At 33.1% G+C, this 21,855-nt stretch overlaps 4 protein-coding genes across 8 annotated transcripts; 3 read left to right on the forward strand and 1 right to left on the reverse strand.

Moving 5' to 3' along the window:
- Nucleotides 1–1,717: 1,717 nt before the first annotated feature.
- LOC111877154 (bifunctional aspartokinase/homoserine dehydrogenase, chloroplastic-like) lies at nt 1,718–2,566 on the reverse strand. Its single transcript, XM_052771404.1, has 3 exons — nt 2,228–2,566; nt 1,888–2,082; nt 1,718–1,812 (listed from the first exon to the last, which is right to left on the reverse strand). The coding sequence occupies exons 1-3, from the start codon at nt 2,276–2,278 to the stop codon at nt 1,738–1,740; spliced, it is 321 nt and encodes a 106-aa protein (XP_052627364.1). The 5' UTR covers nt 2,279–2,566; the 3' UTR covers nt 1,718–1,737.
- Nucleotides 2,567–16,078: 13,512 nt separating this feature from the next.
- LOC111877156 (velvet complex subunit B-like) lies at nt 16,079–16,408 on the forward strand. Its single transcript, XM_023873685.2, has one exon. It carries the CDS (start codon nt 16,079–16,081, stop codon nt 16,406–16,408), a length of 330 nt encoding a protein of 109 aa, XP_023729453.2.
- Nucleotides 16,409–17,827: 1,419 nt separating this feature from the next.
- LOC111877157 (protein TRACHEARY ELEMENT DIFFERENTIATION-RELATED 7A-like) lies at nt 17,828–18,271 on the forward strand. The gene has a single exon (XM_023873686.2). It carries the CDS (start codon nt 17,828–17,830, stop codon nt 18,269–18,271), a length of 444 nt encoding a protein of 147 aa, XP_023729454.2.
- Nucleotides 18,272–18,811: 540 nt separating this feature from the next.
- LOC111877141 (uncharacterized) lies at nt 18,812–21,786 on the forward strand. Of its 5 annotated transcripts, none has more exons than XM_023873672.3 (10): nt 18,812–18,951; nt 19,696–19,823; nt 19,933–20,047; nt 20,145–20,181; nt 20,267–20,336; nt 20,424–20,528; nt 20,622–20,772; nt 20,866–20,948; nt 21,208–21,301; nt 21,394–21,786. In XM_023873672.3, the coding sequence occupies exons 2-10, from the start codon at nt 19,784–19,786 to the stop codon at nt 21,464–21,466; spliced, it is 768 nt and encodes a 255-aa protein (XP_023729440.1). In that variant the 5' UTR covers nt 18,812–18,951; nt 19,696–19,783; the 3' UTR covers nt 21,467–21,786. The 5 variants fall into 5 exon arrangements, with proteins under 5 accessions (XP_023729440.1, XP_023729442.1, XP_023729438.1 ...); XM_023873674.2 differs by having other exon boundaries at nt 18,819–18,892; XM_023873670.3 differs by having other exon boundaries at nt 18,943–19,082.
- Nucleotides 21,787–21,855: the final 69 nt, after the last annotated feature.

The raw sequence follows: 21,855 nt of genomic DNA on the forward strand, positions 1-21,855 counted from the left end.
ATAATAAAAAATAAAATACCATAAATAATAAAGATAATTCATTGCACTAATATGTCAAAATTCAAATAATCATTCCAATAGTAAGTAAATGTAACACATTGCTAATATTGCATAATATTTATTATAGAAAACAAAACATGTACAACATTAAAAGAAACCCATGACTAAACTCTCCTTTGACAATTTCCTTTCTAAAAGAATAACATGAATAGATAAATTGTAGTGGAGTCTATAATAGGCTCTGAGATAAAGTTGGTTGCCGTGAATACCATTCTGGATCTTCTTCCTACTCGAAAGATAAAGATAAATATAAAACAATTAATCAATTTTCTAGATAAATATTTCCAAACAAACTCGTGGAATAGATAAATTATTATATCACTATATGAAAAAAGGTATTGGTATACATACTTGAACATGTATTAACTATTTTAATGAATAGAAGCAATTTGGCAAATGTCAACAAACAGTTTGATAAACACCAGATTTAGCAAATAGCATAGATCATATTCCACATAACTAAATAATTACTTCACTTTGGATTTTAATTTTGAAAATTAAAATATCAATTATTTCCGTAAAAATCACAAAAATCTCAAGCAAATGGACTATTTCATTTCAACCTATAATTACCTTACTAAAGAGAAAAGTTTGAACCCTTGATGTCAATATCTGATCCTTGTTGAATGGAGTCCTTTCCACGGGTAAACTTACTATTTATCACAGTTTTTGCATGGTAACTGTCATGAAGCGGACAGAGTATTAGAAAGATAACAATTGTAAAAAGGAAAAAGGACCTGCAAGTGTAGAAGGATGCTTTGATTTCATTGGTATCACCCATCCTTTTGTAATTCACCTTTCAAAACTCTAAAACAAAATAGAAGAATAAACATTAGTTAGTTTGACTCAAAATCGACACCAAAGTTTTTTTATTATTATTTGGCATAGAATAAAATGTGGTTATGGATTATACATTGACGAGCTTTCCCACATTAGTAAAATCAACAGATACATCATAGATACTAACTATTATCTAGTCACATAATCAATATCAGTATGTCTTCTATATGCAATGACCAAGAATGGAATAAACAGGGTAAAAATTAAACAAACTAATAGAACATCATTAAAACCCAAATAACACAATGGAAGGTTGTAAGCCTTTAAATACACTTTTACCATCATTATTGTTTGGATCTACAGCAAGCCTAGCATCATTATCAGCCAAGCAAGCAACCTTTTCCTGAAATTCCTTCAATGCGTATAATCTTGTCCCCTGTTTGAATTAAATCTCGTAAAGTAAGCATAATTGGAAGACCAGCTCCAACAGTGGCTTCATAAAAGTAATGAGTAAATGATTGCCTTTGAAGAGCTCTCATCTTCAAATACTACAATTAATGGAATGGAATGGAATGAGTGATTACATTCCATTATTGGAATAGAATTTTAATATTGTTACCTTATCAAGTGGTAATGACATGAATTCCTTCTCGCAACCAGTCATGGTAGTGATCTGCTACAATAGTACTTGTTGTACAATCTAGTATTACTGTAATAGGAATAAAGTGATTCCCATGAACATGTTGAACAAACTTTTCCAAATCAGCTTTTTCCCCTTTCTCCTTATGAACTTCTTTCCATGTAGAAAGGTCGACACCCTTACATCATCAAAATCAAAAAATTAAAAATTAATATAATGATCAATGAAATTTTCAACAAATGAAACTTACGTGTAACTCAGCAGCATTTTCTTTGATCCAAGGATTCCCATGACACGTAAATATGTGTTGGATTTTCCTTCAGCACTGCTGCCTGAAAAAGATGCAAGTTATAAATGTTTAGATTCATAAGCAATTAATAAGAAATGATATGAAATATAAAATATACATGTTCTCTAAGCTGATTAAGTAAAGTGGCACCAATAAGCCCAGGCCCAATAATACCCACAGCTATTGAAGCTTTTGAAACATAGAATCTTGAATGAACTGCTCTTAAGGCTCTTACACAATCTTCATTTTTTACAACTATAGTGATGTTGTACTCAGAGCACCCTTGTGTTATAGCTCTCACATTAATATTAGCCTGAATTTCAACATTTAATAAATAAATAGAGCACCCTTGTGTTATAGCTCTCACATTAATATTAGCCTGAATTTCAACATTTAATAAATAAATATCATGTTATATTATAATGTATATGTATGACTTAAATTAAAAAAGGTGTTACCTTTGCAAGTGCATTGAATAGAGTTGCACTGACATCTAGAGTACTTGCCATTTTCTAGCCAACTGCTGCAAGAATGCTACAGTTTGGAATCACTGCCACCTGTCACAAAAATGTAACTAACATTTATTATGTAAAAAGTTGGTGAAAATTGTAGGTGAAAGTTTTTATAAAAAAGGTCAAGAAAAAAGTCAATGCTTGAGAAAGACGTCCATCACTTAAAGCTTGATGAAATCTGGCCTCTTATGCCTTTGTAGCTGCTTTCACTTCCTTCTTAGGGACAGCAAAGCAGATAGAATGTTCACTGCTAGCCAAAAATAAAACAATAATTAAAAATAATTAAAAAATAAAATAGTAATTTGATGGGTTTGGTTTGGAATTTTGGATTCCATTCCATGGTGTTTTTGGTTGCCATATGGACCGAATTCAATTCCTTCAGATTCCATGTTTGATGAATTTCAATTATTCCTAGGGATGGGAGGAAGGGATTCTATTCATTCATATTTTTCATTAAAAAAAGACAAAAACACCCTTTTTATACTTATATAAAAGTAGAGTGAGATAAATACCTGAGAAATCATAATGACATTAGCTCCAACATCTTTTACAACACCAAAAATGGCACTTGCTGTACCCGGAACCAAAAATGGCAGGTGCAGAGAGGTTGAAGATGTTTCTTATAACAATGGGAATGTCATATCTCATCAGTGGAATTATAGTTCTTGGATGTAGAACATTTGCCCCAAAATATGACAGCATCACCCAAGTTATAAACAAAATTAAGGGGCAGTTTTGTCCTTTTTTCTCATTAAGTCATGTATGGAAAAACTGACTGAATGAATAATGATAGGTAAATAATTGGTGTCTTAATACAATAAGCCATATTATTTGCTTAACTCATTTCATTAAGCTCATTAAGTTAAAAAGAAACAACATCTAAGAAGACCCAAAAAGGGTATGATTATAATTTATAAAACAGAAAGAGAAGAATAAGATTACCATTTCCCATGCCTCTTGATAAGACAAGTTATTCAAGATCACAACCTCACTAACTACAAAAGATTTTGTTTGTTCTTGAGAAAGATTTCAATTTTCAACATATGTTATTAATCTGAATAAAAAAGTAAAAATATTCTGACCTTTTCTAGGGTCTGCACCATAGACACCATCAACATCTGTCCAAGCGGTGGTCTATTATATATATATATATATATATATATATATATATATATATATATATATATATATATATATATATATATAGTAGTCTACTACAAGACATATGGGATGTAAGACATTAATCAAAAAGTACTAGTCTTAGAATCAAAGTGATCATCAAGAAACAAACTAGTCTACTATAAAAAGTTATTATGCACAAAACAAACAAGGATCAACAACAATCAATGTGACATATGAACGACTTACAATAGCAAGAACTTGAACAACAAGAACAGCCAATGCAACAACAACAAGAACTTTAACAACTAATGCAGCAACTTAGTCATTGGATTCGAATTTCTTTGATTATTTCGCAAACGCTTTCTTCTTGAATTTGCACTAGTTTTTGAAGAATCTCCTTTTGATGTCTTTACTCATAGTAATGGATATAAGGAAGAATGAGTGATAAGTAACTAAATTACAGGATGAAGCTTATTTCAATGAATTCAAGAAAGACAACTTATTGCATAATAGAAACATAAGTTGAATCTAGCAAGAAATAATTCCCAACTATGAAAGACATTGCATAAGAAATAAGAAAGTCTTTGAGATAATAAATATATACCTTTGATTAATGTTCAATAAAAAATATAACATAATTTTATCATATCAGATTGTTCTTTTAGGTCCATGATTATAAGTAATTCAAGTGAAAAAGGCAACAAGGATTGAGTAAAGGTAACCAGTGATAGCGAATTGAAGAGGAAACATTATAGTAACCATAAACTACAATCCAAACTACGAACATATTCAAATCACAATCACTTTGATTTTGATTTGACTTCTATGATAACTAGAAGGAGAAAGAAGTGAACTGATATGGATTAGGGAATGGAGAAAGTTTCACCTAGTAAAAATCAAATTACCTTTTCAGCTATCATGCACAGATTTAAGAGTCAGAACACAAACAACAATGAAAAATATCCAAAACCTTTGACCCTCAAACTATATCGATCTTCACAAAGACAAATATAAAGGTTTGTTATAAGTAAGGTCAGCTTTAATGAACAAGGCTAATCAAGAATTCAAGATAGAAGATGAAGCTAACCTTACATTGTGTGTTATCCAGTTTAGCATCACCGCATCTTGTAAAATATGATGAACGCCAGTCAAAATCAAGATTGAATGTGAGCTCACTCGAGGAAACTCTGATTTGAGAAGACCATAACAATACATAAACAAGAGAGTCGATTAGAATTGAAACATGAGACATTAATTTAAAGCAGGAGATCAATAATAAATAATTACGTGTAGGATGTAGCCTTCAATGTCAAATAAATTGAGAAGATAGTCTGATTCACCTGTCATTCAATGAAATGATTCAAACACAAGCCCTAATTTTAAAAGACGATAGCTATACTAAAAAAAGAGAGTCAACTAGAATCCAAGCATGAAGTATTAATTTGAACCAGGAGATGAATAAATAAATCAAGACCTTTAGCCTTCAATTCAACTGGACAAAATATGTAGCCAATGGGGAAAATTGGCGACATGAGGAGGTGGTGGCGAAGGGATATGTACAAGTGGCGAGCAGTTTCATCCAACATTGTTGTAATCATTGTCTAAGGAGGAAAAGTAGACGTCTAGACTGAAGGGCAAATATTTTCAAGTAAATAGAAATAAGGTATTAAGCACTCGGAATGGGAAGTATAAAGCTAACAGTCGATGTAGGGAGAAAGAAGATGATGGCGTCAAGAAGCAAGATTAGGGCAAAGAAGGATACGAAGGGAAGGAGAAGACGCGGAGTTTCAAATTTTAGGGGTTTTCTTTCCCTCTAAACACTACGCGAGAAAATGCTCTGTTACAATGGTTGATTTTAACCTAGATACAGTAAGAAATTAGAACACGTCAAAGAAGTAGAGGGTCGATTTTTTTCATTGCCAAAAACCTAAGTGTTATGAGAGAGATTATGAGAGGTGAAAGATTAGTTTGTTTTTAGGGTAATGAATAAGGTTGCGGTTTGTTGGTGGCAGCGGGGGAGAAGAAGATAGCTCCGACGAAGGTCAAAAATATGGAGCAAGGAAGAAGGAAAGGGTACGAAGACGTCATCGTGAATGGCCAGTGGCTGTGTAGAGAGAGAGAGAGAGAGAGAGAGAGAGGAGGGAGAGAATGGCTCTATGCGATTTTACGAGAGATAAGGCGATCCAAAGGAGAGGGTGCAGAAGCGGGGTATTCAATATTTTGGAATTTTAGAATTTTAGAGGATCCATCTTTAAAAACGTGTGTTTAGTTAGAAAAAAATATAAAGCGACATTTGTAGATGACACACACTTAAAATAAGTGCCCTCCGTGTTTTTAATTTTGTTTTGTTAGACACTAATTTTAGGGCATGCACAAATGTGTGTCCTTTATCCTTCAAATTTTGGAAAACTGACATTAATTTTTAGGGCACGCACAGATGCGCATCCTCTATCAGTGTGTGTCATTATTTGCATGTCGTAAAAGACTGTTTTTCTAGTAGTGTCTTCAAACCAGATTCTCCGTACCGCAAGCAATTAAAAGATGTTATAATAACACTCTATATATTATATTTTATTATATATATATATATATATATATATATATATATATATATATATATATATATATATATATATATATATAGTTTAAGATTTCATAATAACGATAATAAATTTAAACCTAAGCTATACTTAAAGTAGGGTAACCATAACTCACTTACCGGGAGGTTTGGCTAGAAACCAGGCTATGCGGGGGCAGAACTTCCGAGCCGAAAAGCTCTCTTTGTTGGAGCCTTCTGGCGCTCCGAGGCTTTCCTCTAACACCTAGAAGTTACTAAGGCTTTGGGAGGGTTTTAGATAGAGGTTAGAGAGAGAGGGAGAGAGAATGGTTATGGTGTGAAGAATAAAGGAGACCCTCACACCCTTTTTATAGGCGTCAGTCCTTGGTTACACTGGGCGTAGTTCGGTACGCAGGGCGTACAAGGTGACGTTGCATGTAGTAGGGCCGAGTGTTGCATTTCTGATGGAGCAGCGTGGATGTTCCAGAGCCAAGCGTTGCAAGACCGCGGGGCATACAGGTTATGTACGTGGGGCGTACACCTGTACCCTCACAACACGCATCCCGATTTCTATATTCCGTAACTTTCGCATATGAGCTCTGTTTTCGACGTTCTTTATATACACACGTAGGAGGAGATGTATTCTACAAATTTCGTTTAGACTTCGTTGGCTAATTTTGACTTTATTTTTAAAGTTATATTTTAACAGATCTGGACATGTAAAGTCCGTTAAAAATTCATAACTCTATCATCTGATGTCCGTTTCCATCTGTCTTTTTATCATTGAACTCCTATTAACGAGATATTCGATTCTCGTTTAGTTTTGTTGTCTAAAAATGTGTTGATCTAAAATTCGAATTCCGGGCTGCATACTGCTATGTCAAATCTTAGAAAAATCATAACTTCCTCATACGAAGTCAGATTTTGACGTTCTTTTTATGCACGCTCTCGGTTTAATGTATACTACGACTTTTGTTTAGATCACTAAGGCTAAAAAGTATTTTATCCTAAACTCACTTTTTACATCACACAACATCATGTCGGTTTTGCCGCGAAACTTCTACAGGTCATAACTTCTTCGTTATAACTCGGATTTTGGCGTTCTTTATATCTCTAAAATCCTTGTCACGGCCAGTACAAATTTTTTATAGATATTGAGTTTATCTATTATTTTATTTTTGACGCTTATTTTCATTCTTAATTTATTATATCTTATAAATAAGTATAATGGACATAAAATCACATAATTTCACATAATATTCAAGCAATTCCTCTTTATTACTTCAAATTAGGTTACAGTTGTTGACCATAACTATTACATCATCATACTAATGCTTAGCCTAGAAACATGGGTGTTACACATCCTATCTCTTTATAGTCCCTATTAGTGTGTCGATTAACCACACACGCTCCACTAACGATATATAAAGCATGATGTGCGTTTTTATGGATTAACATACTTTTCACATTTTCCCTAAAGTAACTAGATTTGGGACTTAAAGGGTTCTGATACTTTTAATAGCATTATAATTTTAATGAGATTTAATGTTCTATCAAATCCGTTCGGCTAACGACCCTCCACCATACAAAAGAGCAGTGGGTAAGAATGAATAACCAATGACGGTCATTTTATAAGCCGCTTCCTTAAACTCTCATTATAGTATGACTTCGTGAATGAGGCGTACTAGTGATTTGACTGACTTAGTCTTATACATATAGGAATAACTAAGTTTTTAATTTTACATATAGCATAAGGTGTATTTTAAACTTTTCAAAATACTAGGGTTTATATTTTAAATTTCGAAATTAATATTCAATTAACAAATTTAAAATAAATTAATAATGATTTAAATATTAACAATTAAAAAAATTAAATCAATTAAGGATTATCTAATTAAATTAATCAAATAATTTAATCCTAAGGAAGGTTAAGGTTTCAAAACCCTAGCCCTAAATTTCGAAATCCTAGGGGTGGAGGCTAGGGTTTCTAAAACCCTAGCCCTTGTTGAAATTATGACATTTTAGGGTTTAATTTCAGTAAACCCTAATTTGTTCAAAATAAACAATTATAAACAAACCAAATGCTCTAATATCATTGATGCGATTTAGATAAACAAACAAAAATAAAACCCTTAAGTTTGCATGCAACCTAAATAAGATCTATGTTTTAGGATATTACATACCTTTTAGTTGTTATAGCAAACAACTATAAATTCCCTTTAAAGATCTCTTGGAAGCAAGCACCACAAGTATCGTGCCTCTAGTGGAATCACACCCAAGCTAGCAAGAGAGAGGAGAGGGAAGAGACAACTTTCATCCAAGGCTTGTATAGGGAAGGGATCGGATGAAAACTTGGTGCCAAAGCTAGGGCTTAAGGGATAAGCCCTAGATTCCTTTGCTTGGGGACCAAGTAGCCCAATCCCCTTATCCAAGGGGCCTTGGACGAAATCTCTTAAGCTTGCCCTAGAGATTTTCGTCCACCTCATTCCATGAGGTTCTAGAGCCTTCCTCAACTATTAATAAATAACCAAATAGTCCCTATACTTTTAATTACTCCAATTAATCCTAAAATTAATTTCAATTAATTTTTGATTAATTATTAATTAAATAATATGATTTCTAATTAATATAAATATATTTCATAACACATTAATAAACCGTTTATTTAATTTATTATTCACACAATAAATTAATCTCTCTCTCTCTCTCTCTCTCTCTAAAATCATCATGTCCAATTGCTAGGTTTGAGGACAACCCAAAAGGATTGTGCTACTATCAATTCAAGTATATACTAATTTTAGTTATGAGCTTAGACACATAATCCAACAACTTCTAGCAAGGGAAATGTTAAAATTGTTTCTGATAAAGAAGTGGATCCTTCTGGTGATGAAGCAATGAAAAAGGAACAAGCAGAAAGAGATAGAGAGCTTGATGAGTTGAATGCTCTTATAATCAAACATGATCAACATAATGTTGAAATGAGAGACAAAGAGGCAACTGAAGTTACAAAAAGAGCATTATTGCATGACTGGATTGTTGATAGAATGCAAGATGATGTAATTAAAAAGGTGAATACCTTTTGGCTTGAACAAAATACTTCCTTTTCGACGAGTAATGATCATGACATCCAATTAGAATTTTTGATGACTACAAATACATTCTTATTTTGGTGGTTTGAGAATATTGTAAAAGTTCCAATGAGCAATCCTTATGTTAATAAGAAGTTGTTAAAGTTTTATGCATCACAATCAAAGCCTCGATATGATGTCTGGACCTTGAAGAGAATATATGGTTTAAAGGTTGGAAAGCCATTTAAAGCTGATGAGTTTACAAACATTGCTTTCAAGGCTCACAAATGAGTTAATCACAAGTTGTTTCATTTCACACTTTTTGATCTTCCTCTTATGAATCCATATGATTGGATTGTTATTTTCAATATTTTGTCAAAATATCAGATAAATTATGATCCTATTATTCAACACTTGTGAAGACTGATCATAAGGTATATTCTAGAAATCTCCAAGATATATGTGGAGATCGCAATTGTTTTGAAGAAAAAGCCTTTTCTGAAGCCATTCCCACAACCTAAAGGATTGGAAAATCTTGAGTTTGGTTCTATTCAGAATTATCCATGAGTTATGGTCTACAATTTTAATAAGAACGGTGTTCTACAAAATAGTATGATGCACTAAAGAGATAAACATATGTTCATTTATAAAATTCTTTCAAATTTTCTTTCAAGGGTAGAGGTATGCAAGTTGAACACCACAAATGATGTCAAGTGTGTTTCAGATATGTTGAAATGGTGTATGGTTATACGTATGGTTCTCATCGCAATGATTCCAAAGGTGTTTGATGAAAAGAAGTGAATACTAACTTTCACGACTCGACACAAAGAGGGAGATTGTCAGGTCTCACAAAATGTTTAGATTGTGTCAAGTCTGTATATGAAAGGTTTTGCAAATTGATTGTTTACATCTCACATATTTGTTTACGTTCGCAATTTAGGTTATTGAGTTAGGTATCATGGCCTTATTAGTCAACTCCTAAAAAACACTTCTCTCATGCAATATATATATATATATATATATATATATAGCAGAGTTAGTTAGATAGATAGAGTATCTTTTGACTAATTCATTCCCTCTTCATCGTATCGAACTTATCTTTACTCTCTAATGAAATCATCAATCTTATTTACTTTATGTGTTCATTTGATATGATGTTATCTTCTATGGAATTGTTTGATTAGAATCTCTTTGTTCCTATATTTCTAGCATATTTACTTAAGCAAACACTTTTGACTTAAACTTGTTTTGAATCAACGTTATCTATTACATTGTTATATATAAATGATATACACATATTCCAACTACAAGAAATGGATTTTTTTTAAAGGCAAATAATGTAGTTCATTTGACGTATGTGAATATTTTTTATATACAAAAGATTCCTAATGATATTTTCACTAAACTATAGAGAAAATAATTATTAAGGAACTATACACTATGATGTATGACTTCCTTTCTAGTGAATGTCTGAGATTTAGCACAAGATACAAAATCAACTTTCTTAACAACTATAGTTTTTGTAATTATATTTTACATGTTAAACCATCATTGTGAAACTTTTTTTTTTTTGAAATTTCAAATACAAATTTGAGATAAAGATCAGTAGAACCATCTAAAGCCTTAGTGATAATGAAGGATGAATTAAAGCTTATTGGATATTGTTACTTTCAAATCAGTAGAAATTATCTCCCTTTATATTTTTGGGATTATGCTTTAATAATTGTTACTTGTACTTTGAATACAAACACAAACGAATAAGTAGATAAAACACGTTATAAGATTTAGTATGGAAAGGCCCCAACCTTATCTTACTTAATGTTTTATGGATTTAAAGCATATATTAGACTAAAGCTTCTAAACCCCAAATCTACTAATTACATATTTGATGAATACTCTAAAAGATAGCTTAGATTATTTATACAAATCCAACATGAATAAGTTCTGTTATTCCACTAAAAGCTGAGTTTTAGAAAGCAAGCTTCTAACGACAAAGAAAGTGTGAGGTACATGGAACTTGAAGCATCTCAAGAACCATAGCCTAATGTACTACTTTTAACAAGGAATTGCCGAACATGAATAATAGTTATTCATAAACACAAACTTTTCACATGTATGGTAGAAATAATCTATAACATGAGATATATGGAATATTTCATTGATGAGTTCTTCTTGATGGTTTCTGGAAAATTCATCAATTACCAAAACGTTATATCAGATCTTGAACCTAATAAATGACTTAGAGTCATGAAAACTGATATGTAATCCACGTATAATAATCAAGTATGGGCTTGATTATTCTTCTCTCTATAGCTATAATTAGATCTATTAGGATATTATCTATGATAACTACATATTTTGATTATGAGATATGGAAAATATATTTCAAGAAAAACGCGCCAACTTGAAGATGTTTATATAGCCTATCCTAGTGATTGTCTTAGTCCAAGGTATCCTAACAAAATGTGTAACCCTTAAGATCCATTTGTGGATACATAAAGAGAACATATCAAGATTGGAGTTGTCATTTTAGTATGAAAAATACAAGATATGTCTTTTTATATCAAAATGAAAATAAAATTTGTGTTTACTAAGAACTAGTAGGAGCAATAGTGATATTCCTAACTTTGTATGAATGAGACATACTTAGTCATGAGACATAACATTCTGACATACTTAGTCATGATAAATAACATTCTTTTTATATCAAAATGAAAATAAAATTTGTGTTTACTAAGAACTAGTAGGATCAATAGTGATATTCCTAACCTTGTATGAATGAGACATACTTAGTCATGAGAAATAACATTCTGACTATGTAAGGCCATTTCGTCTTGGCTCGGAAAGTGTTTCTAAGATGAAAGACAAGATATATTCTTGGAATGTAAAATCTAGAGAGATAGATTAAGATGAATGTTAAAGTTTTAAATCTTTAACAAAAAGTTAACAATATACTGAAAGAGATTAAGATGCAAGATTCCTCTGAGGGACTTTTGGCATTGCCACATGGCACCATTTTTACCCTGCCTCAAAAGGACTTAACACATAGATTTAAGCTAGATAAAATGATTTATGTTCTATTTTCATTGAAAAATGAATCCACCATTTATGTCATATTATACACAAGACAGTGCAGGTGATTATACTATGAACATATCATAAGATATCAATTGAATACACGGGTAAGTAATTGGGTGACTATAAAGTCATACTAAGAGTACTTAAGAAGAACTAAGAGAATGTATATGAGATAATCAGTTTAGAAGAAGATCTTTATGTAAAGAGATACACAAGATGCTGAATTCAAAACATATAGATATAATTATGAATTATAATTAGATTATAAATTCATTATGGAATGAAGAGTACGTTGTGTTGGAATGAGTTCCAAGAAAAACATAATTGCACATTCTACTACAAAATCAAAATATATTGTTACTTCAAAAGCTATAATCAAATATGATTGGATGAGTGAGTTCATTGAAAAACTAAGTTGAGTCCTTCCATTCAAGCATAACTATAAACATTTTGTGACTTTAAGAGTATAATTAATCAAGTAAAGAGACTCTAAATTAAATAAGAACACCAATCATATTCTCTAAGATATTTAACTATACTTATAATAAAGTTAAATATGGAGATAATAGTATTCACAAAATTCACACAAATTAAATTTAGTCAAGCCCATTAATAAAGTCTTTCCTTTAAGCTAGGCATGAATGGTCACACTTGAGCTGTAACACTTTGTTATTCTAGAAATGGGATTTCATTTGGATTTAGTATTTGGATATTGGAACATTATAACAACAACTATTGTATTGTTTGGATATATTAAAATATGATCTTAACATTAATACTTGTTGTGTTTTATGTTTACATTTTTAATCCATGAATAATATTATTATTATTATAAATGTTCATAGTAGGTTATAATTATGGGAGAAATTATGAAGTAAGACTAATATGAATTGGATTGGTTGACTCTCAAGATGAAAGTAGGCAATATGCTGTAACTAAGATTCATAGGTATTGTCTTAGAATTGGTATTGGACGGACCCGCATCAAGATAACCTCATGGTTTGCTTTCATGAGTGATACTTGATAAAATGTACTATATTTTATCCTTAATACTTGAGATAGAGAATGAGACTTAAGTGTAGTGAGTGTTATGCTTTGATGTGGTCAAACGTTGATCATTAACTGAGCAATTATAAAAGCCATTATCAGGTGTAGTGTGGACTATGCAAGAGGCTTATGTAGTCAAGATAAGATTTGTTCCTATTATGTGTTGAGAGCAAGACATATAAAGCATGTTACCCAAAGTTGAAAACCAAATGAGATTAATTGTGATCTAAGTCTCATGTTCAACAGGATGTTTGTAACAAAGGAAAACTGATAAACTTACTGTATAGATCAAAAGTAGATTTGAGCTTTTGGGAATTGCATGTTGATGAATGAAATTATTCCTAACGTGTTATTAGGGCAATGGAATTTTGTTAGACGTTCTCCATTGTCCATATCAATCTATGACGAGTCTTGTGCAAGTGGGAGATTGAAAGACCTTTATGCATAGAGTCATTATAGAATGATATTTGCTAATGACATATGACCCTATAGGGTTACACCTTATAGCAAGTAACTACGAATTGATTATTTATTAGGGTAATTTGATTATTAATAAATATCATCAATTGTATTTAATTGGAAAAGCATTATTTTATGAAAACAATATTTTACCAACATATTTAGAATTATTGTTTCTACGAAATAACAGCAAAAGAGAATAAAAACTAGAAAATATCATATGGTATGATTATTAAAGTTGTGTACAGCATTTTAGCCACTTAGAGTGACCATTTAGTTACATCACAACTAGCTAGTTATGCATTATGTGTATCACACTCCAAACCTTGACTTGTTTCTATGAAAGCCTTAGGTACACACAAGAGGAATAAGATTGCTTGTGGTATTCCATTTAAGCTTCATACTTTTCATAAAGGACACCATGATTTTCTTTAATGTAAGGCTTGACTTTGTACATAGTGGTATTATAAAAGGAGGGTATTACTAGTAAGAAATGGTTAGTTTTTTTCTCTCTTTTCTCTCTTTAAGGGCTTCCAATTTCGTGGTTATTAAGTTCTTTCTCTCCCTCTATTCTTTTTTGCAATTTGGTGCCAGATTTGAAGGTTCAAAAGTTGCTTCTCCTTAAGGCTTATTTGGTATAAGTTTTAATGGCTTAAGAAAAACTTAACATAAGTGAAGACTTTCATGTTTTGGTAGTTTACAAGGAGGGTATTACTAGTAAGAAATGGTTGGTTTTTTGCTCTCTTTTCTCTCTTTAAGGGCTTCCAATTCCGTGGTTATTAAGTTCTTTCTCTCCCTCTATTCTTTTTTGCAATTTGGTGCCATATTTGAAGGTTCAAAAGTTGCTTCTCCTTAAGGCTTATTTGGTATAAGTTTTAATGGCTTAAGAAAAACTTAACATAAGTGAAGACTTTCATGTTTTGGTAGTTTACTGTTGCTTGGTGGATACTTTTAGAGCGCTTCTCTTTTGGATCTTCAAGCATTACTTCATTAACTTCCTTGTCTCATGAGAATAAAAGTTTCAAAGGTTGTATCACTTTTACTTTCTATGACTGTTTTAATCTATCTTTGATTGCAAAACGATCATTGGTAGGTTAAAACGAGTTTTAAGTTTATTCTAATTTTAAACTTTTGTTACCGTTATTACTGTTTTTGGGAAAACGATTTTAAATAAAATCCAACAATAATAAAACATATATTTTAACTGTTTAAGACTTTCAATCTCATACCTAGCACATGCTTCTGCTTCTTCCAGTGAACATACTCAGTAAAGGTTGTCAGTTCATCAACTTTTGCCTCATTCTCATCTATATGAATATATGGATCCTAATGAGCTGGACTGTTTGGGGTTGCATTCACCTTGGAGCAAAGCTTACTTGCAAAAACATCATTGTTGGTGTTATTCATATGAATTCAATCATCTAGGTCAATGTCAACATCAATATTTTCTTGCAAACCATCTTAGTCAACGTCAACATCTATTCTCCATGCAAATCATCATGAAATTCCCTAAACCTGAATGGTTGTCATCAGGACTGCATACCTTAGTGTTTTCATCATCAAGCCAATCCTACAAATTCACACCAAGGTGATCTATGTACATAGAAAGTACGCAACCATAAGCATACCCTATTTTGATGAAGTTGTAATAATCAATTTACATAGCTAGTATCCTCCACCCTTCAACAAACAAATAACTTTGGCAGACAATAATACGCATTCTCACATTTCTCCTGAGTGTGTCTTTATAGAAAAACCATAAATTCGTTATTGTCCACTCCAACATAATCCACATCCTGAAACAAGTGATGTATTCCATCAAAGTAATAGATAATAAGGTACCTTGTAAAAAGATCTTGGAATTGAAGGTTAGCCTTCATGTAAACCACCATTTTCAACGAAACGAAATAACCGGTTGAGAGAAAAGAATGAAAGAACGGTTTATGAGAAAGAAAATGCATATTTGATCGGATATGATACATAAAGATATGGAAGAAATTTGGTCATTTAATGCCTTAAACGAACATGTGATATATGACATGACAAGTGAAATGACAGTTCACATTGTTGATTAGGAACATGTTCACTAGGTGGCCACTTCATATTAAGGGTGCGTTTGGTTCCCTAGAATGGAATGAAATTCAGGGAAAAGGAATCCAGTTCCACGGCATTCCTAGTGTTTGGTTCAACATTGTATAATGAAATTGGAATCCTAAAACAAAAAACTTTCCATCAAATAGGGGAAAACACTTTCCTTCAAGATAACGATGAAATTAATTCCCTACTATGAAGGAAAGTAGCATTTTACCTTATCAACCTTACTTTATTTCACAACATAATCTCTACTACCCTCACCCACCATCACCGCCCCCACCACCCACCCACCACCACTATCACCACCGCCATCACCACCACCACCACCACCACTACCACCTACCACCGCCACCGCCACCACCACTTACCACCATGACCACCACTACTTACCGTTATCGCCCTACCACCTACCACAGCAAACGCCACCACCACCTACCACCGCCACCACCACTACTACCACCTACTGCCACCACCACCTATACCCACTACCACAATCACCTACTGCTATCCCCCACCACTTACCACCTTAACCGTCATCGCCACCTACCGCTGCCACCCACCACCCACCACCTACCAACATTACCGCCACCACCTCGCACCTATCGCCACCGCCACCACAACCACCACCACCTACCGCTACCCCGCCTCCACCACACAGTTCCACCCCTACCACCACTACCAACCACCACATATGGCTCCTAATGAGGTGGACTGTTTGGGGTTGGATTCACCTTGGGGCAAAGCTTACTTGCAAAAACATCATTTTTGGTCTTGTTCATACGAATTCAATCATCTAGGTCAATGTCAACATCAATATTTTCTTGCAAGCCATCTATTCTCCATGCGAATCATCTATTCTTCATGCAAATCATCATGAAATTCTCTAAACCTGAATGGTTGTCATCATGAAATCATCATGAAACGTCAACATCTATTCTCCATGCAAATCATCATGAAATTCTCTAAACCTGAATGGTTGTCATCAAGACTGCATACATTAGTGTTTTCATCATCAAGCCAATCCTACATATTCACACCAAGGTGATCTATGTACATAAAGAGTATGCAACCATAAGCATACCCTATTTCGATGAAGTCGTAATAATCAATTTACATAGCTAATATCCTCCACCCTTCAGCAAACAAATAACTTTGGCAGACAATAATACACATTCTCACATTCCTCCTGAGTGTATCCTTCTAGAAAAGCCATAAATTCGTTATTGTCCACTCCAACAGAATCCACATCCTGAAATAAGTGATGTATTCCATCAAAGTAACATATAATAGGGCACCTTGTAAAAAGATCTTGGAATTGAAGGTCAACCTTCATGTAAACCACCATCGTCATTGAAACCAAATTACCGGTTGAGAGAGAAGAATGAGAGAAAGCGTTTTGAGAAAGAAAACGTATATCTGATCGGATATGATACATAAAGATATGGAAGAAATTTGGTAATTTAATGCCCCAAACGAACATGGGATATATGCAATCTTGTAAAAATCCCGATTAATCTTCGATTAATCCCTAGGCGCTACTCGACCGATTAGAGAGCGCCTAGCAATTAATCCATGCATACAAAATGACTGAAACAATAGAACCCGATGAAATTTTAACACTTTGAAGAAGTTATATCTCAATAGAAACTATTTGAGGTATGATTAGTGTTGTATTTATTATATTAACCTATTTTGTTATGATATTAGTGGTATTTATGAAATTTTATATGATATTAGTCATATTTTATTTTTTAAAATCTAACAAATTAGCAATTAATGGTACCGGATTAATCTCCGCCTAGCCGATTAATCCCTTAACCCTAGTCCACCGACTAGCTAACGTCGAACGATTTTTACAACCTTGGATATATGACATGACAAGTGAAATGATAGTTCACATTGCTGATTAGGAACGTGTTCACTAGGTGGCCACTTCATCTTAAGGGTACGTTTGGTTCCCTAGAATGGAATGAATTTCAGGGAAAAGGAATCCAGTTCCACGACATTCCCAGTGTTTGGTTCAACTTTGTATAATGAAATTGGAATCCTAAAACTAAAAACTTTCCATCATAAAGGGGAAAACACTTTCCTTCAAGATAACGATGAAATTAATTCCCTACTATGAAGGAAAGTAGCATTTTACCTTATTATCCTTGTTTTATTTCACAACATAATCTCTACTACCCTCACCTATTACCACCGCCACAACTACTGTCACCACCGCTATCACCACCACCACCACCTACCACCGCGACCGCCACCACTTTCACCAACCGTCACTGCCACTGCCACCACTACTTACCGTTATCGCCCTACCACCTACCACCGCCACCGCCACTAGTACCACCTATCGCCATCACCACCTATACCTACTATCACTACCACCTATCGCCATCGCCCCACCACCTACCACATCCACCGCCATCACCATCTACCATTGCCACCCACCACCTACCACCGTTACCACCACCACCACCACCTACTTATCGTCACCGCCGTCACTATCACCACCATCTACCGCTACCACCACCAATACCTACGATCGCCTCCAACATGAAAGCTTAATTAATAAAATGATAATTTATTGTTTTTGTAGTTTATATATTATATATTTACATGTAAGATAGAAGATAAAGTAAAATTAAGAAAAAAAAAACTATCAATTCTTTCATTTTACATGGATTACACCACTACCGATACCATTTGCCAAGAAAAATATTAAAAGTCGTTTAACATAAAAACTATCAATTCTTTCATTTTACATGGATTACACCACTACCGATACCATTTGCCAAGAAAAATATTAAAAGTCGTTTAACATAAAAATAATAAGTTGATTGCGGTAACAATAATCCTTAAAAGTATCTAGGCATAATTCCGGGTTCCATCTAAAAACAAAAGAAAAAAAAGTAAAAAAATAGAAAATAAACAAAATTAAATAATAATAATAATAATATAGAAAACAAACTTCAATTTTTAAGTTATACAATAATCCGAATAATAACCATGAGATTAAAATGAATAAAAGTTAGGGTAATTTGAAGCCGATAAGATAAAAGCGTGCAGATGTCGATAAATTCTTAATCAAATTCAAAAACATGATGACTCACTTGAAAATGGAAAATGACGAAATAGAGAGAGTAGTTCCAAAAGATGGGCACGGGGAATGTACCCAAAACCAGGAAGGTGTGTAGCAGTGGGCAGTGAAATCAATGGGAATTTGAAATTTAAATTAAATAAAAAGGGTACAAGATGCTTTTGAATTCTGCTCCTGCTCTCTGTAAATTAAGCATAAACAAACAAAAACCCTCATCACTTTGTAGAATTTGATTTCCAGCTTATAATTATTATGTCTCTGTTTTACCCTGAATTTCAGGTGGGCGTAATTTTTTTTTTCTTATCTTCCCATGTTGTTCTTGAATCTTGATTATTGAAAGTCATGGAATGTAGTGATGATAAGTTAGACGCTTGAACTTAACTTTGAAGCTAATGGGTATCCATCAATCATCGGTAGAAATGTATAAACAAATGATTGAAGAATTGAAAGAAAAAAAGTTTACCAAATTGGATTGTTCTTTGTCATGTTTCGCGTAATATTCTTTCTTTGTTGCTTGCGGGAGTTGCTTTAAATTTAATATGTCCACTGCACCACCAAGCATAGATTCTCTTCATCGACAATGTTTTTGAGCCCTTAATCCCATTACCTGAAGTGGGGTTTCTTGATTTTGTGCCCTGTGTTTTTCTGCATTTGATTCCCTTTCTCTTTCCATCTCTATCTTTCTCGTTATGAAAAAGATTTCTTGCTTTTCCCCTTTTCTTCACCTCTCCTTTCCATGGATGCCATTGTTTCTTTTTGGATTTTAGGCACAATGTGTAGCTGGTTCACATATATGCATATTTAGTGTTTGAATATTCACTTCTTTTTATTCCATTCCCAATTTGCCTATAAATTCACACTCTCCCAACAAACCTATTTCTTCATATTGCAGCACACGTTTTCACTGATACAAGCCGGTGGTAGTGATCTTCATTAGTGATTAATTACTGATCAACGCATTTTCCTCTCAAACGATTCACATGTCCAAGATGAGTTATTCAAGCGCTTCAATGGGTTCCGGTCAGTTCAAATTCCATTTCCCCTTCTATCTTTTGTTTTTTTGTTCAATTCACTGCTCAATCAATAGCTGCACACCAACTGTTTGATAAAAGTCTCAAACGAATTCCAGGTAGTAGAACAGCTAGGAGAACTGTGGAATTCGGAAGAACATATGTTGTGAGGCCAAAAGCAAAACACCAAGCAACTATAGTTTGGTTGCATGGCCTTGGTGATAATGGTTCAAGGTAGATTTATCATTTATGATTCATTCATTAACTTTTAAATAAATTCTTACATTTTTACACAAAATCTTGACTCTTTTTTTTATATATATAACTGCAGTTGGTCACAACTCTTGGACAATCTTCCTCTTCCAAATGTAAGCATTATTATTTATTTCCTTTTGTTTTTCTTTTTTTCCTTTTGTTAAAAAAACACCATTTAAAAATGTTACTTTTTTGCAGATTAAATGGATATGCCCAACTGCACCTACTCGCCCAGTGACTGTGCTCGGTGGATTCCCTTGTGCTGCATGTAATCCATAAAACATTTTTTTATTTTTTTTTAATTCAAATAAAAAATCAACATATTTAATTTACTAATCTTTCTTGTTCTTAACAGGGTTTGATGAAGGAGAGCTTTCAGAAGATGGTCCAAATGACGTTGAAGGGTTAGATGCTTCAATAGCTCACATAGCAAACTTGTTATCAACAGAGCCCTCTGATGGTAATTTCACTCAAACTAAAAACCCAAATAATTTATTATGTTCATTAATTTTTATTGTTTTTCACACATTGGCTTCATTTTTTTTTTCAACAGTAAAACTTGGGATTGGTGGATTTAGTATGGGTGCTGCATGTGCACTTTACTCTGCAGCTTGTTTTGCTCAAGGGAAATATGGAAATGGAAATCCTTACCCAATTAACTTAAAAGCTGTTGTTGGATTGAGTGGGTGGCTTCCTGGTGCTAGGTATATATTTTTCTCGTTATTAAAAAAAAAAAAAACTTTTTACATGATAAAATCTTTATGTATTTGAATACGTACGTAAATATATGTTTACAGGAATTTAAGGAACAAAATTGGTGGCTCAAACGAAGCCGCAAGACGTGCTGCTTCATTGCCCATTTTGCTCTGTCATGGACTCAGTACGTATTTCAAATCAAGTCTACTTTACAATGTACATGACATGACATGACAGTACTGAATTAGACTAGACAGGTTATAACATGACATGACAAGACTATGTGAGACTAGACATAGTAGGATTGGAAAAGTCTTTTTGGGAAATTTCCAATGATTTGATCGTCCGGTGGTATGAGTTGCAGTCTGAGTCCAATGCATGTCAAACACGGTACAGTCTGTTCTGTTTTGTTATGTACTACACTGATACTTGTTGCATTACAGGTGATGAAGTAGTTCCATATACTTACGGAGAGAGGTCTTCCCAGATGATGAGTTCCGCCGGTTTTCGATATGTTACATTCAAAAGCTACCAAGGGTATGTATGGATTTAAAAACAAAATTGCATACTTCATTGTCATAAGATCAAAACCCTAAAAGGAAAAGGAAAATTTATTGTGATTTTTGTAGGCTTGGTCATTATACAGTTCCTAAAGAGATGGAAGAGGTGTGTCAATGGTTGAATGCAAGACTTGGAGCTTGAGAGATTTATTTCTTGATTATGGAACTGACATGGGGAGATTTGGGTAAACAATAACCGAAGAATGACAACTAAAAGAAACAGATTTTGTATTGGGAGGAATAATGAGTAGAGTGATAGAGGGGCTTCGGTGGCGATTTAATGGTATACATATATAATATATATATCTATAAATATTTATATATAATGTTGTTTTGTAAGTTGGTTGTTATAAAATAAAGATATTCGGGATTATTGGTTTTTAGATGGAAATTTGTTTGTTTGACAGCTTGAGATTGTATTGTAATATTGACTTTAGATGGTAAATGAGCTTCTGTTGTTTACATCTTGTTTTGTTTGTTTTTACTTTATACCTTTACTACTGATAAACAAGATTAGATCATTGATATTGT

The sequence above is a fragment of the Lactuca sativa genome, chromosome 4 (genome assembly GCF_002870075.4).
Source record: "Lactuca sativa cultivar Salinas chromosome 4, Lsat_Salinas_v11, whole genome shotgun sequence".
Taxonomy (NCBI): Eukaryota; Viridiplantae; Streptophyta; class Magnoliopsida; order Asterales; family Asteraceae; genus Lactuca; species Lactuca sativa.